Source organism: Lissotriton helveticus, chromosome 3_2, assembly GCF_964261635.1.
Source record: "Lissotriton helveticus chromosome 3_2, aLisHel1.1, whole genome shotgun sequence".
NCBI lineage: Eukaryota > Metazoa > Chordata > Amphibia > Caudata > Salamandridae > Lissotriton > Lissotriton helveticus.
Genome location: NC_136062.1, coordinates 496,660,865 through 496,677,088, shown reverse-complemented (window position 1 = coordinate 496,677,088; position 16,224 = coordinate 496,660,865). Strand labels below are relative to the sequence as shown.

Genomic DNA, 16,224 nt, shown 5'->3' with positions numbered 1-16,224 from the left:
CTTCAGAAAGGACACAGGAGGACCACAAAGCAAGGTTTGTGTCACTTAAGGAGAGAGGCCAAGATAAAAGACAATGAGTCTTCCAACATTTCTTATCACTCGCGGTCTAAACTGAACCCTCCTACATGGGTCACCTGCTTAGCGCATACTGGGCCGGAGCCCCTGGGAGCATCGGCAACGATGTCGATTAGTTTCATCAACGGATCACCAGTGCTCGATAAGCGACCCTTCCTGTGACGTGCTTTATTCCCCTTCGTGTGACGTCCTTTGCTTCCCAGCGCTCTACTCCATCGCTCCTTGGGATACAACAGGACCCGACTCTGGCCAAAAGGAAATCTAAAAAAACCTGGGGCGCTCCTGGGTGCGCACTACAATTCTGCAAATAAATACATCTATAAGCAAGAATCTAACAGTCACAAAATCCTTTCAAGCAATGCCTCAACTAAATATTATCAAGAACGGATTCTTGCTCCCACAAATCCCACTAAAGAAATGTTTGTAGGGTACAATTCTTTCTCCCACCCTGAAGCGATGACTTACTCGACTGGCCCCACACAAATCCTTTGTTCTGACTTAACTGACTTCTTCTAAGAGGAGATCGCATATCTTGTGTCCTCCTTGTCCTCTGTTCCTGATGCTCTATTGATTCTGGACACATCTTCCTTGCATCTTGAAGCCAAGTTACTATCTTGGTCTGTATATTCTGCGATAACTGTGGCTTTTTTTCAAAGTTTTATTCAGCCCTCCTCTCCATCCAGGCTTGGTATGAATTCTAAAGGCCATGACCCTGCAGTGGCACCTGTCCTGACTCCAATCTGTTCCATCTCCTATCAACCAGCCAGGTGCCAGTCTTCTGCAAAACAGCTTTGGTTATTCGACTTCTCAAGAAATCTCCCTTAAGCCCTGCGATTCTGGCAAATTATCATCAAATATCCCTTCTGCCGGAGACAGCCAAACTCACGGAGAGCTATGTTAACTTCCAGCTCTCATGTTATACTGAAAAGATGCTGCTCTTGACATCTGCCGACCTGGATTCCATCCCACCCTCCGCACTGGACCCTGTTAACCGCCACCAGCAATGACACCAGCAGGATTTTGGATTCTGGGGGCTCTGCGGCCCTTCTACTGCTCGATCTCTCAGCGGCCTCTGACACAGTCCGGTATAATACCCTCTTAGACAGGCTCAGCGCTGTTGGATTGCTAGACAATGTTCTTGGTTGGTTCAAACCTTTCCTTGGTTTGATGTTACAGGCTGACCATCTGCTTCCATACCAGTCGTCCAATCAACGGCTCAGTTAAGGGACTCCTCCCTGAGCCCCACTTTCTTTAATTTGCAAGTGGCATCTTTGGCTAATGTTGCTGCCCCTTTTGGGTTTCAATTTTACTGCTAAGCCGACAGAACTTGATTATTCTGTGCCTGGAAAGGGGACAGTGTACCATCCAAAGTCTCTTTACACAGTGTTTGAAATCTGTAGGATGGATGCCAAATCTTCGAGCCTGAATGCGGACTAGTCTGAGGTCGTAGTGTTCGCTAACCCTTCCATCTGGTCTTATTGGAGCCTCCATGTCTTGCACTTGTCCATTGACGAGCTCTAGCGCTTTAAATTTGGGTGTAACTTCAATGCCAAACTGTCATTTGAGACTAATATCAATAAACTAACTACCATCTGTTTTAGCAGGGTAATGTTTACTGGGAAAATTGGACCCTTTTGTGCCGAGTTCCTCCAAGAAAACTCCAGTTTAAGGGCTCATTACTGGCAAACTCGACTACTGTACCTCGCTGCTCGTCGGTCTCCCATCGCGTCCAATGCACAGACTGAAACGTATTGTTAACATGGCTGCCAGGCGGGTTTTAGGACTTCCTAAATATTCCAGCTTTTCCTCCCAGCTCATTAATCCTCATCAGCTTCTGCTTCGTAAAGGCTCTTTTTAAAGCTTTGAGCCGTATACCCAGGCTGCAAAGAACACGCACTGGTGGCCAGCCTCTCTCTCATTAGCGTGCCGCTTTGGAACAGCTCTCCTCTAGCTATCTGTACGGAATCCCACCTAAAGCACATTTGCAAATCATTGAAAACTCACTTATTCCAGTCGCAAGTCTCTTGTTCGCCCCTTTTTCCATCTCTAGAGCCAAGCCACCCTTTGGTAGTTGAACACTTTCTAAAACTAAAATCAAATGAATGAATACATGGCTTTGTTATGTGGCATCCTAGACACCTTAATCCCCAGCAGCTATTTGCAAGGCCTTACCTCACCCTCTCAACAAGGGGCCACTTGGATTTTAGAAACACATGTCCACATACAGAGACCAGTAAACATGAAACTGCGACCAGCCAGTGACGCTGCCATCACACCATCCTTCATGGCACTTGCACAGCAGCTCACCGCAAAACTTACCAGGGGTTCTTCTCCTCCAAAAGATCAGGCACAACGTTCACCAGCGCAATATACAGAAATCCCCCGGATGTGAACGGAAGAATCCAAGCTACAGTTTCACCTGCATGAAAAGGAGAGACACACTATTAGTACTTGGGGGACAGTAGGGTGAAGAGGAGGCGTGGTGAGGATTTAACCCCTCCCTCCCCCCTTATAGGTGCGCAGGCTTAGAGTGAGCAGAGGGTGTAGTACTACAGTCTGCGCTTTCACTTAACAGAGGAGTCGTAGTCTTGGGTCTCTTCAACTGAACCAAGTGGACAAACGCACATGATGGCAATGATTAACAAAAGGAGCTCCATCAATCTGAAGAGTGTCCCCAGGACGCCTTACATGATCCATGTAAGGACGCACGCCTGAAGCCGTGCTACCTGGACACTGCTCACTGTTCAGTTCACAGTGCATCCTCGGGTGTAAAGATAGATTGTGAGGCCCAAGCAGTTACTTATCCTCACGAGGGTCCAGGGTGTACTTTATGTTGTGTACTGTTCTCAGTATCAACCACTGGTGTGAGCTCAGAGATTCAAGCCTGGTTATCCAATGCTGGTGGAGCAATCCAGCAGACCCGAGTAACCCAATGTTGTCACATATAACCTTTTTCATAAACAGGGGCTTTATGTAGTCACGGAGGGCATTTTAAAAGTACATACAAAATAGATGAAAAAAAGTTACTTACCGGTAACTTCAATTATCCAGTATCGGTGTCTTTCATAGATTCACATGCTTGAATCATTCCCGCCGTCGCGGTGGGAGTCTCACGGTACAAATAAAATGTATACATACATAATACATAATACATAACAGTATTAAAACATAATACAATAGGCTATAATGGATTGCACAGTCACTGCAGTAGACAATCCTTATCCTTTTGTAAAAAAAGAACCAAAGTTGAAACCCAACCAATCAGGCTCTAGCACCCTTTAGAACACTCCAAAGAGAGGCAAGTCCCTCAGATTTTTGAGCACAAATGACAGTAAGTATAAAATAGCAATAAGGGAAGCCTCTCCGGGGAGGAGGGTGGGTGCATGTGAATCTATGAAAGATACCAATACTGGATAACAGGATACAGGCAAGTAACTCGATTTCATATCCAGTTTTGGGGTACCTTTCATAGATTCACATGCTTGAATCAGAATAGCTAGCAGTAAAAGCTCTTAGTTGTTGAGCGGATGGTGGGTATCATTCGACCCACATCAAATACCTTGTAAAAGATATACATCAATATATCCAGAACATATGCAACACAATATGAGAGAAGCATTAAGCATAAAGAGAAAAGAGACAGCATTAACATGTAAAACTAATAGCTTTCATTAGCATGGAATAAAATTATCACCTCTCAACAGAGGCTTACCTTAATGGAAAAGGTTGCGTAACACTGCTTGTCCAACAGCTGATTCAGTTTCTGTAGCCCGATCTGAGCAGTAATGGCGTGCAAATGTGTGCACATTTTTCCAAGTCGCAGCAAGGTAAATTTTATCCAATGGCCCTTGAGAAAAAGCGCCGCCAATCAGGGCACTGCTCTTGTGGAATGAGCTTTCGATTTGATAGAGAGGATTTCCCGCTTTAGAGTGACAAAATTGAATCGCTGATGCAATCCACCTTGCAATAGTTGCTTTAGTCACTGCTGTACCTGGTTTTTGCCCACCATATGACACAAACAATTGATCCAACTTTCGAATGGGTTTAGTATGTGATTGATAGAATTTCAAACATCTCTTTTTAGCCAAAGTGTGAAGAGCCTTCTCAGCCGGGGTAGAAGGACTAGGAAAGAATGTACGTAGGATAATAGGCTTATTAAGATGGAAAGATGATGGAATCTTAGGAATAAAGGTAGGATTCATTCTAAGGAGAACGTAGTCATTGGTAAAACGTAGATCTGGCTGTTTAATAGTAAATGCTTGAATTTCGCTGACTCTCCTAGCGGAAGTAAGAGCGAACAAAAGAGCGATTTTCTGTGAGAGATACTTAAGTTCAGATCTTGAATAGGCTCGAAGGGATACTTCACGAGCTGTGCTAGAACCAGGTTAAGGCTACATTCAGGAGGAGGAGCCCTAATAGGGGGAAAATCTCTGAAAATACCTCTCATAAATTGCTTGACCTCGACGGTTAGAGCAAAGAGATATGCCACCTGAAGAACGCCTGTAAGTAGAGATGGCGGCCAGATGTAACTTAACCGATGTGAACATAACGCCAGACTTGGCTAGTGAAAGTAGAGAAGGAAGAACCTGGTCTGGAAAACACTCCAGGGGATGTACATTATTATCAAGGCACCAGGAACAAAAACGTTTCTATTTCAGAGAATTGGTCGTAATCGTAGATGGTGCTCTTGCTTTAGCAAGTAGGTTTCACCAGTCCCGAGGCAAATCGAACTCCTTGAATTCAGAGAACTCAGAAGCCAGGCATGTCGCTGCAGCGGGGCTGGGTGCGGGTGGGGAATCTGGCCCATGCGCAATGTCAAGAGCGTTGGAGACACTGGGAGGCGATATGGCCTACATTCTGAGAGTAGGAGAAGCTCTGTGAACCAGTGCTGATGCGGCCACCGTGGAGCAATGAGAATTATTCTGCATAGTTCCGTTTTCTCAGAAGTCTCGGGAGAAACGGGAAGGGGGAGAAAGCGTAGGCGAAGATCCCCGTCCATCTCATCATAAAAGCGTTTCCCCAAGATCCTTTCTCTGGTTCCCAGCTGGCATAGAATGGGCATTTCCGATTTGTCTCCGAAGCAAAGAGATTCAAGTTGTGCCTGCCCCACATCTGGAAAATGTGTTCCAGGAATGTTTGGTCTAACTCCCATTCGTGGAAAGAATTTGACGTTCTGGTGTCCGCTAAACTGTTTATTCCCGGCAGGTGCTCCACCTTTATGGAAATGTGGAGAAAGCATCCATTTCCATATATCTTGAGCTTCCTGAGATAGGATGTGAGTGAGAGCGTGTTCCTCCTTGTTTGTTTAGGTAGTGCATGCAAGTGGTGTTGTCCGTCCTTATAAGGACCGAGGATCCTTGAAGTCTTGGAAGGAAAGGCTGTAAGGGTAGAAATATAGCCCAAAGCTCCAGGAAGTTGATGTGCATCTTTGCCAGCGCTTTAGACCATTTCCCCCTTATGAGGAGATCTTGAAGGTGTGCACCCCATCCTTTGAGAGAAACATCTGTAGTAAGGATGAACTCTGGAGTTGGAGGAAGGAAGGTAAGCCAGGTCGAGATATTGCTGGAGCACTGCCACCAAAGCCGAGCTGCCCACATGACCAGAGTTATCCTCACCCGGCCGTTGAACGATCCTGTCACTTGAAGCCATCGATTGTCTAGCTCTTCTTGTATAGGTCTCATCCGGAGACAAGAGTGAGGTACCAAAAGGATTGCAGAGGACAACATCCCGAGACGAGATTTTACCTTCCTCACAGAAGCTAACCTTCTTCCTCTTAGTTCTGTTGCTAGGAAAATCAGGTGTGATTGTCTTTCTGCAGACCAGAATCCTTTGTCCTGGATAGTGTCCAAAACTGCTCCTAGAAATTGCAACCTTCGAGAAGGATGTAGAACTGACTTTTGGGAGTTGAGTGACAGCTGAAAAAACAACTGTATTTTGAGGGTCAAGGGGACAATATTTACCGACCTCTCTAGTCAGAACCCCCACTCAGAACATAAATAACAAGAAAGAAACTAGGAGGTCTTTTAAATGAAGGAGACCACAATCAATTGCCCAACACTTCTATCACAACTAACGGTGAGGGTCCATCAGTGATGAAAGAGTCCTATCAGCCCACCCATTTGGCGGAACCTCGTCATCTGAAAGAAGATGAGTCCTGCGAGTGGTACTGATAGGGTGCAGTGCTCTAGAAAAAAGTGCATAATTAAAATGGCGGTCAAGGTCGCGGTCCGACAGTGGGTCATAAAGCATGGTTGGGATGGTAAGTTTAGTCGTGTGGTTAAGTCAGCCACCCTACCGTCTCAGGTCAGGCAACCATGCAGAGTACAATCCTTTCCCAGCACTGTGTGGGAGTCAAGCCTCACCTCACCCGGCAACGGCTCGGATAGAGAGGCCCCGCTCTGTCCGTCGGTACCTCGGTGTGAGTCCAGAACCGAAGGGGAGGCTTTATAGCTTGTTTTGTTTTCTTTAAATTTTCCATAATGAGAATTTATAAGATGTTGCAGTAGCCTATTTCACAGCTTGGCCCAGACGAAGGCCTATTTATAGATGCTTCCTTGACAGTGATATTGTCACACTGTTGCCACATCTGTTTTAATCTGGCGTCCAGGGAGATACCAATAAATAATTTTGTCTACCTTGACCGCCATTTTAATTATGCACTTTTTTCTAGAGCACTGCACCCTATCAGTACCACTCGCAGTGAGGACTCATCTTCTTTCAGCATGGGAACTGTTGGCACCGAGCAAATACAACTGAGCTTGGCCAGATGAACACCTGCTGATAAGGTCCTAGATGACGAGGTTCCGCCAAATGGGTGGGCTGATAGGACTCTTTCATTACTGATGGACCCTCACCGTTAGTTGTGATAGAAGTGTTGGGCAATTGATTGTGGTCTCCTTCCTTCATTCAAAAGACCTCCTAGTTTCTTTCTTGTTATTTAAGTTGAGTGACAGCCCCAGGGATTGAAACATGTGATGGCAAGTTAACGTTGCTTTTGAGGCTTGTCGAAAAGTTGGAGCATTTATTAGCCAGTCCTCCAGGTAGGGCAATAGCTGCAGGCCCTGAAGCCTGAGATGAGCTGCATCTGGCGCAAGACATTTTGTAAAAACCCTTGGAGCTGACCGCAAACAAAAAGGGAGAACTCTGAATTGAGAATGGGCACCTGCCACAGTGAAACGGAGGAACGTTCGATGTTTGGGATGGATAGGGATGTGGAAGTACGCATAGGATACATTACGTAAGCTGCACCTACGCACTGTTTGTTCCTGGATTGCACTGACTTCTACCTCTTATTCTTTTGGTCACTCACTATTGTCACCCCTTTGCCCTGTAACCAACGGCTGACAGCTTTTATTGTCGTCCTATCTCCTACACCCAACATCACAGCCTTTCTAAAATGGAGCTCAACGGCAAGCACACTTTTAGAATCAACTACCCTTCCACCCTCACCAAAAAAGCCACTAAACGTTTTAAACATAACTTCTTGAGGTCGCACCCTGAAACACCCTTTGCCGACACCTACTTCTCACCGGGCAATGGAGCCCTGAATACTGATATCATCTTCCACACCTCACGCAGAGCCCAATGGAGAAAAGCGTTCCTAACCCTACTCACCGTCTCCACCACCAGGAAAATAACTCATGGCCTAACTCTCTCTATCACACCTTCCCACCTCCTCCCTGGCAGGGCTACCATTACTATCTACAATAACGGGATTGTCCTAATTCAATCCACGGACAAGAACCTGGAACTACTAGACAACCTGTTCCCCAAGTTCAAAGAGCACCTTGCCAAGCTGCGGACCCCCACCCAGAACTCCACCAGCACTATCACCCCTCACGTCGCAGCCCCCGCCTACAACACTTCTACCCCCAGCACCCCAGTAAATGGCCCACCTGCTGTTAACACCCCACATTCCCCAAGCACAGTCACAAATCTCTCCACCTCATATACTAGCCGCCCCTCTAACATGACCCCTTTTACCCCCACTCATACCCCCCCATCCCTCTACCCTACAAACGACGCACCCTCCCTACATACCCTCGCCTCCAACGACACCCGCGCTGGCCGACTATCCCCGTTCGCAATAACTCCCACCGCCCCCGTCGTGTCCTCAACCCACTGTCGGACTGCGACCTATGCTCTCTCCTACGCTCTTATGGCCCAGGTCCGGTAAAACACATATCCAACACACACATCCCCATACCCACAATTCTTACAAACCCTCTGAGGCTCCCAACAATCAACAACAGAGGCTCCGTCCCTAACAACCTCAGAAAAATTCCCCTCACACTAGAAAGCTCGACCACCCTTCTCTCTCCCAAACTCAAATGCATCCTACTCAATTGCAGATCGGCCCAGAGACACTCCTCCGACATCGCTGATCTCGTCTCATCTATGGATCTGGACCTAGCCATTCTAACGGAAACGTGGCTTACTGAAGCCTCTACCCCGATTATGGACATACTAGTCCCCCCCAATTATCACATCATTAGGCTGGACAGGTCCCCTGGCAAGACGGGCGGGGGAATTGCATGCATTTTTAGGAGCAACCTCTCCGTTACGAAAGTCAACTCCCCCTCCCTTTCCTCCTGTGAACTCCTCTGCCTCGACATCACCAGCGAGGGCAAACAAGTTTGTGCTTTACATCTCATCTATCACTCGCCTGGTGACAATCTCATATTCACCCAACAACTCATGGACATGATCACTTCCAATGCCGGTCGGCAGACCACCCAAGTCTACCTGGGTGACTTCAATCTACACTGGAGCGATCAGAAAGACACAGTGGTGAATAGTCTCAAAACTTTCCTTAATGCGCTTGACCTCACCCAAATATGCGATAGACCAACACACGACAAAGGCTCGATACTCGATCTCATCATTGCCAAAGAGAACTCTACACAACTGGAGGCGATACAACGCTGCGACTGGTCAGATCACCACATTATCACCTTCTTTATCAATGAAAAAGTTAAACCTAACCCGGCTCAACCAATCAAATCCAAAACATGGAAAAGGGACATGAAGAATCTTAACCCCTCCACCCTGCCTCCCCACATCGGCAAAAGCCTCCTTCCCCCTTCAGGTACCTCGGATGTTCACTCACTGATAGACCACTACCTTGACTCTATGAATACAATAGTCAATGAAGTCGCCCCACTGCAACTGAAGAGAGTCTCCACCAAAATTTCTAACCCCTGGTATGATGATAGACTCAATGACGACAGGCGTACTATGCGAATGGCAGAGCGCACATGGAGATCGGACCCTTCAGCACTGCACCTCAAAAGGCTTAAGAACAAGAGAAATGCCTACTTCAGGAAAATAAAGCGCACAAAGTCGGACTTCTTTAGCCGCCAGTTGGACCAAGCAAAAAACAGGCCAAGAAAGCTGTTCGAACTAATCAAGTCCCAAACAAAGACACAACCCTTACAATCAAACAGCACAACAAGCGACACCCCACACTGTGAAGCCTTCTCTGCTTTCTTTAAGCTAAAGACTGACAACATAAGAAAGGACCTCATCTTGGATGTAAGCCGTTTCCCCAACCACATCAGAATGTCTAACACTCAACCTAAAAACAAGGCATCCTGGCTGTACTTCGATACCTACTCGGAAGAAGCTATACACAAACTGCTCTGCTCCTTGAAGCCCTCTAATCACCTCACAGACCCTCTACCTGCTAATGCTGTAAAAGACTTCATCCCCTTGCTCCTCCCTCTCTGGACCAAAATCATCAACAGCTCCCTACAACAAGGCCTCATTCCAGACTGCCTCAAGGTGGGGCAAGTCACGCCTATACTCAAGAAACCTACAGCTGATCCGTCCGACCTAAACAATTACCGGCCCATCACCAATATCCCCACCCTGGCCAAACTGCTGGAGAAATGTGTCCAACTCCGACTAACAAAACACATTGATCAATTTGACCTCCTCAACCCTCATCAATCAGGCTTCCGAGCGAAACATAGCACAGAAACAGCTATGACACACATAATTGATGACGCCCTCCAAATTCTTGATCGCAATGAGTCCTGCCTCCTCATCCTTCTTGACCTCTCTTCAGTATTTGACACGGTCAAACATGAGAACTTGCTGGAGCTGCTAAGCACTAGAATGGGTCTATCGGGAACTGTTCTCAAATGGTTTTCGTCCTTCCTTCACAACCGGTCTCAGAAGTTCAAGATCAACAATGTGCTATCTACACCTGTGCCTGCAGATCTAGGTGTTCCACAAGGATCCTCCCTCTCCCCCACACTGTTCAACCTCGTCATGGAACCGCTCGCCACCTTGCTCCAAGCATCCAATGTTCAATTCCATATGTACGCTGATGACACACAACTTTACCTAAAGCTACAATCCCCGGAAGATATAAAACATCTGAATTCCACGCTTATCAACACTCAATCTTGGCTGGCCGATAATCACCTCAAACTAAATGCTCTGAAAACTGAGTTCCTACTCATCTCACCCCCGGCTAAAATTTCCACCACCCAAACCTGGCTCAACAACCTAACAGCACTCAATGTCCAACCTACCATCGTGGACTCGGCGAAATCCCTAGGCATCACACTCGACGCCAAGCTCAACATGCAGCAGCACGTTAGCAAAGCCACAAAAGGAGCTAATTTCCAAATCAACACACTGAGGAAAATTAAACCCTTCCTCCCTGCCGAAGACTTCCGAACTGCTGTACAAGCTTTAGTCATCCCTCGAATAGACTACGGAATTGTGGCCCTCAGCGGACTCCCGCTATCCACAACAGCACCCTTAAGAGCCTCCCTGAATGCTGCCGCGAGACTCATTACTGGCTCAAGAAAACATTCGCATATATCCCCAGACTTAAAGTCGCTAAAATGGCTGCCTTTTGAAGCCAGAATACAGCTAAAAATTGCAGTTATGACACACGCGGCCGTGCACCACAATGCACCCAACTACCTCGCTCAAAAGTTGTCTATATCAGGAGGTTCGAGATCCAATAGAAGTGCAAAAAATCTACTCCTGAAACCTCGTAGATGCCGGAAAGAGAAAACATACAAGCGCTCCTTCTCAGGAATGGCACCCAGGATCTGGAATGCACTCCCTCCTGAAACCAGGCTTATCTCCTCCACTGCACTCTACAAGAAAGAGGTGAAAACCATCCTTCTGGCCAAGATCTCCTGAACCTTATAGGGGCTGGATCAGAGACTCTGCATTGCTTTGTATCACTGTTCACCTTGTCCTTTGGCACTATACTTCCACTTGGTGGGGACACTATTACGCTACTCTCTTACTACCGACCAATATATGATACACTTTGGTTTACTGATTCACTCTCCCGATGCCCCCACTCAGTGTTCTCTATATACTAGGACATTGGTATAAGCCACCCACACACCCAAGGTGTACCTGAACACCTCTGTAGTGGGATCAATGACTTGTGCCGTCTTATATTACTTGTTTACCTGATTGTATATTGATATGTTTTTTGTATGTTATTATTATCCTACCATGTTAGTGACTATTTTACTGCTCCCACTATCTCTGTTAATTCCTACTGCCCCTGCCCTGTCTTTGTGAAGCGCTCTGATATCTGTAAGGATCTTGTTCGCGCTATATAAAACTTTGAATAAATAAATAAATAAATAAATAAATCCTGCAGATCTAGTGTCGTCATGAAGTCCGCATGATTGAGGAGCTGTAGAATCTCTTGAAGAGTAACCATGCGCAAGGATTTTTTCTGCAGATATTTGTTTAACTTCATTAGATCTGGGATTGGCCACAAGGTAAAAATAGAAAATGCTACTTACCCAGTATGCATCTGTTCGTGGCATGTAGAGCCGTAGAGTCACATGCTGTGCATAGCCTGCCATCTAGTGTTGGGTCCGGGTGTTTGCACTTTGTTTTTCTTCAAAGAAGTCTTTTTCAGTACCATGGTAGGCGACTCCTCCTTTCGGTGATAGTGCGCATGGGCATCGACTCCATCGTTAGATTGTTTGCCGCAGAGGGTGATAATGGAGTTAGTAAGAGTGGTAAGATGTACATGTATGTATGTATGTAAGTGAGATGTAACTGCAACAGGTACAGTTACCCGGGGAGGCAGGCGGGCGCGTGTGACTCTACAGCTCCACATGCCAAGAACAGATGCAAACTGAGTAAGTAGCATTTTCCGTTCGAGGCATATGAGCTGTAGATCACATGCTGTGCATAGACTGAAAAGCATCTAGCCATCATTCCTAGTAGCATCAAGCCATCATTCCTAGTGGCATCTAGCCATCATTCACAGTAGCATCTAGCCATCATTCACAGTAGCATCTAGCCATCATTCCTAGTAGCATCCAGCCATCATTCCTAGTGGCATCTAGCCATCATTCCTAGTAGCATCCAGCCATCATTCCTAGTGGCATCAAGCCATCATTCCTAGTAGCATCTAGCCATCATTCCTAGTGGCATCTAGCCATCATTCACAGTAGCATCTAGCCATCATTCCTAGTAGCATCCAGCCATCATTCCTAGTGGCATCAAGCCATCATTCCTAGTAGCTTCTAGCCATCATTCACAGTAGCATCTAGCCATCATTCCTAGTAGCATCAAGCCATCATTCCTAGTAGCATCTAGCCATCATTCCTAGTAGCATCCAGCCATCATTCATAGTAGCATCCAGCCATCATTCCTAGGAGCATCTAGCCATCATTCCTAGTAGCATCCAGCCATCATTCCTAGTAGCATCCAGCCATCACTCCTAGTAGCATCCAGCCATCATTCCTAGTGGCATCTAGCCATCATTCACAGTAGCATCTAGCCATCATTCCTAGTAGCATCCAGCCATCATTCCTAGTAGCATCCAGCCATCATTCCTAGTAGCATCTAGCCATCATTCCTAGTAGCATCTAGCCATCATTCCTAGTAGCATCCAGCCATCATTCCTAGTAGCATCCAGCCATCATTCCTAGTAGCATCAAGCCATCATTCCTAGTAGCATCAAGCCATCATTCCTAGTGACATCTAGCCATCATTCCTAGTAGCATCCAGCCATCATTCCTAGTAGCATCAAGCCATCATTCTTAGGAGCATCTAGCCATCATTCCTAGTAGCATCCAGCCATCATTCCTAGTAGCATCCAGCCATCATTCCTAGTAGCATCCAGCCATCATTCCTAGTAGCATCCAGCCATCATTCCTAGTAGCACATATCCATCACTCCTAGTAGCATCAAGCCATCATTCCTAGTAGCATCCAGCCATCATTCCTAGTAGCATCTAGCCATCATTCCTAGTAGCATCTAGCCATCATTCCTAGTAGCATCTAGCCATCACTCCTAGTAGCATCCAGCCATCATTCCTAGTAGCATCCAGCCATCATTCCTAGTGGCATCTAGCCATCATTCCTAGTAGCATCCAGCCATCATTCCTAGTAGCATCCAGCCATCATTCCTAGGAGCATCTAGCCATCATTCCTAGTAGCATCCAGCCATCATTCCTAGTAGCATCCAGCCATCATTCCTAGTAGCATCCAGCCATCATTCCTAGTAGCATCTAGCCATCACTCCTAGTAGCATCCAGTCATCATTCCTAGTAGCATCCAGCCATCATTCCTAGTGGCATCTAGCCATCATTCCTAGTAGCATCCAGCCATCATTCCTAGGAGCATCCAGCCATCATTCCTAGTAGCATCTAGCCATCATTCCTAGTGGCATCTAGCCATCATTCCTAGTGGCATCTAGCCATCATTCACAGTAGCATCTAGCCATCATTCCTAGAGGCATTCAGCCATCATTCCTAGTGGCATCAAGCCATCATTCCTAGTAGCTTCTAGCCATCATTCACAGTAGCATCTAGCCATCATTCCTAGTAGCATCAAGCCATCATTCCTAGTAGCATCTAGCCATCATTCCTAGTAGCATCCAGCCATCATTCCTAGTAGCATCCAGCCATGTAAATGTAAATGTATTGCGACTTATATAGCGCACGTATCACCCGAAGGCATCAAGGCGCTTGCTTAGGGAACCCGTCCTGGTATTCCCCTGTGAGATACCCCGGCAGAGTATCCACAAGGTGAAAGCCAGGCATCCCGCCACGAGGGGCCGTAGTGGAGATTAAGCAAGCTATTGCCCAGAGTCGCAGAGTGTGACCCCGTGAGTCAAGTAGGCACCGGAGCGAGAATTGTCGAGTCCGTGGAATTTTTGAGCCCAAGACCCGCCGAGGCGGGGAATCGAACCCAGGTCCACGGCTGATCTCAGCTTCCAGGTCTGCCGCCTCTAACCACTGAGCCACGCTTCTCCACGAATCCACGGACCCTTCAGCACTGCACCTCAAAAGGCTTAAGAACAAGAGAAATGCCTACTTCAGGAAAATAAAGCGCACAAAGTCGGACTTCTTTAGCCGCCAGTTGGACCAAGCAAAAAACAGGCCAAGAAAGCTGTTCGAACTAATCAAGTCCCAAACAAAGACACAACCCTTACAATCAAACAGCACAACAAGCGACACCCCACACTGTGAAGCCTTCTCTGCTTTCTTTAAGCTAAAGACTGACAACATAAGAAAGGACCTCATCTTGGATGTAAGCCGTTTCCCCAACCACATCAGAATGTCTAACACTCAACCTAAAAACAAGGCATCCTGGCTGTACTTCGATACCTACTCGGAAGAAGCTATACACAAACTGCTCTGCTCCTTGAAGCCCTCTAATCACCTCACAGACCCTCTACCTGCTAATGCTGTAAAAGACTTCATCCCCTTGCTCCTCCCTCTCTGGACCAAAATCATCAACTGCTCCCTGCAACAAGGACTCATCCCAGACTCCCTCAAGGTGGGGCAAGTCACGCCTATACTCAAGAAACCTACAGCTGATCCGTCCGACCTAAACAATTACCGGCCCATCACCAATATCCCCACCCTGGCCAAACTGCTGGAGAAATGTGTCCAACTCCAACTAACAAAACACATTGATCAATTTGACCTCCTCAACCCTCATCAATCAGGCTTCCGAGCGAAACATAGCACGGAAACAGCTATGACACACATAATTGATGACGCCCTCCAAATTCTTGATCGCAATGAGTCCTGCCTCCTCATCCGTCTTGACCTCTCTTCAGTATTTGACACGGTCAAACATGAGAACTTGCTGGAGCTGCTAAGCACTAGAATGGGTCTATCGGGAACTGTTCTCAAATGGTGTTCGTCCTTCCTTCACAACCGATCTCAGAAGTTCAAGATCGACAATGTGCTATCTACACCGGTGCCTGCAGATCTAGGTGTTCCACAAGGATCCTCCCTCTCCCCCACACTGTTCAACCTCGTCATGGAACCGCTCGCCACCTTGCTCCAAGCATCTAATGTTCAATTCCATATGTACGCTGATGACACACAACTTTACCTAAAGGTACAATCCCCGGAAGATATAAAACATCTGAATTCCACGCTTATCAACACTCAATCTTGGCTGGCCGATAATCACCTCAAACTAAATGCTCTGAAAACTGAGTTCCTACTCATCTCACCCCCGGCTAAAATTTCCACCACCCAAACCTGGCTCAATAACCTAACAGCACTCAATGTCCATCCTACCATCGTGGACTCGGCGAAATCCCTAGGCATCACACTCGACGCCAAGCTCAACATGCAGCAGCACGTTAGCAAAGCCACAAAAGGAGCTAATTTCCAAATCAACACACTGAGGAAAATTAAACCCTTCCTCCCTGCCGAAGACTTCCGAACTGCTGTACAAGCTTTAGTCATCCCTCGAATAGACTACGGAATTGTGGCATTCAGCGGACTCCCGCTATCCACAACAGCACCCTTAAGAGCCTCCCTGAATGCTGCCGCGAGACTCATTACTGGCTCAAGAAAACATTCGCATATATCCCCAGACTTAAAGTCGCTAAAATGGCTGCCTTTTGAAGCCAGAATACAGCTAAAAATTGCAGTTATGACACACGCGGCCGTGCACCACAATGCACCCAACTACCTCGCTCAAAAGTTGTCTATATCAGGAGGTTCGAGATCCAATAGAAGTGCAAAAAATCTACTCCTGAAACCTCGTAGATTCCGGAAAGAGAAAACATACAAGCGCTCCTTCTCAGGAATGGCACCCAGGATCTGGAATGCACTCCCTCCTGAAACCAGGCTTATCTCCTCCACTGCACTCTTCAAGAAAGAGGTGAAAACCA

The 16,224-nt window shown here is 46.8% G+C and overlaps 1 protein-coding gene across 2 annotated transcripts in view; it reads right to left on the bottom strand.

Annotated features, from left to right (window-relative positions):
• Window positions 1-16,224, bottom strand: part of SLC39A13 (solute carrier family 39 member 13) — a 176,865-nt gene that overhangs the window by 6,123 nt on the left and 154,518 nt on the right. For both annotated transcript variants that reach the window (XM_078684492.1, XM_078684493.1), the window contains one exon: window positions 2,395-2,494. In XM_078684492.1, coding sequence (XP_078540618.1) covers window positions 2,395-2,494 — 100 coding nt within the window. The remainder of the gene's footprint in view (window positions 1-2,394; window positions 2,495-16,224) is intronic.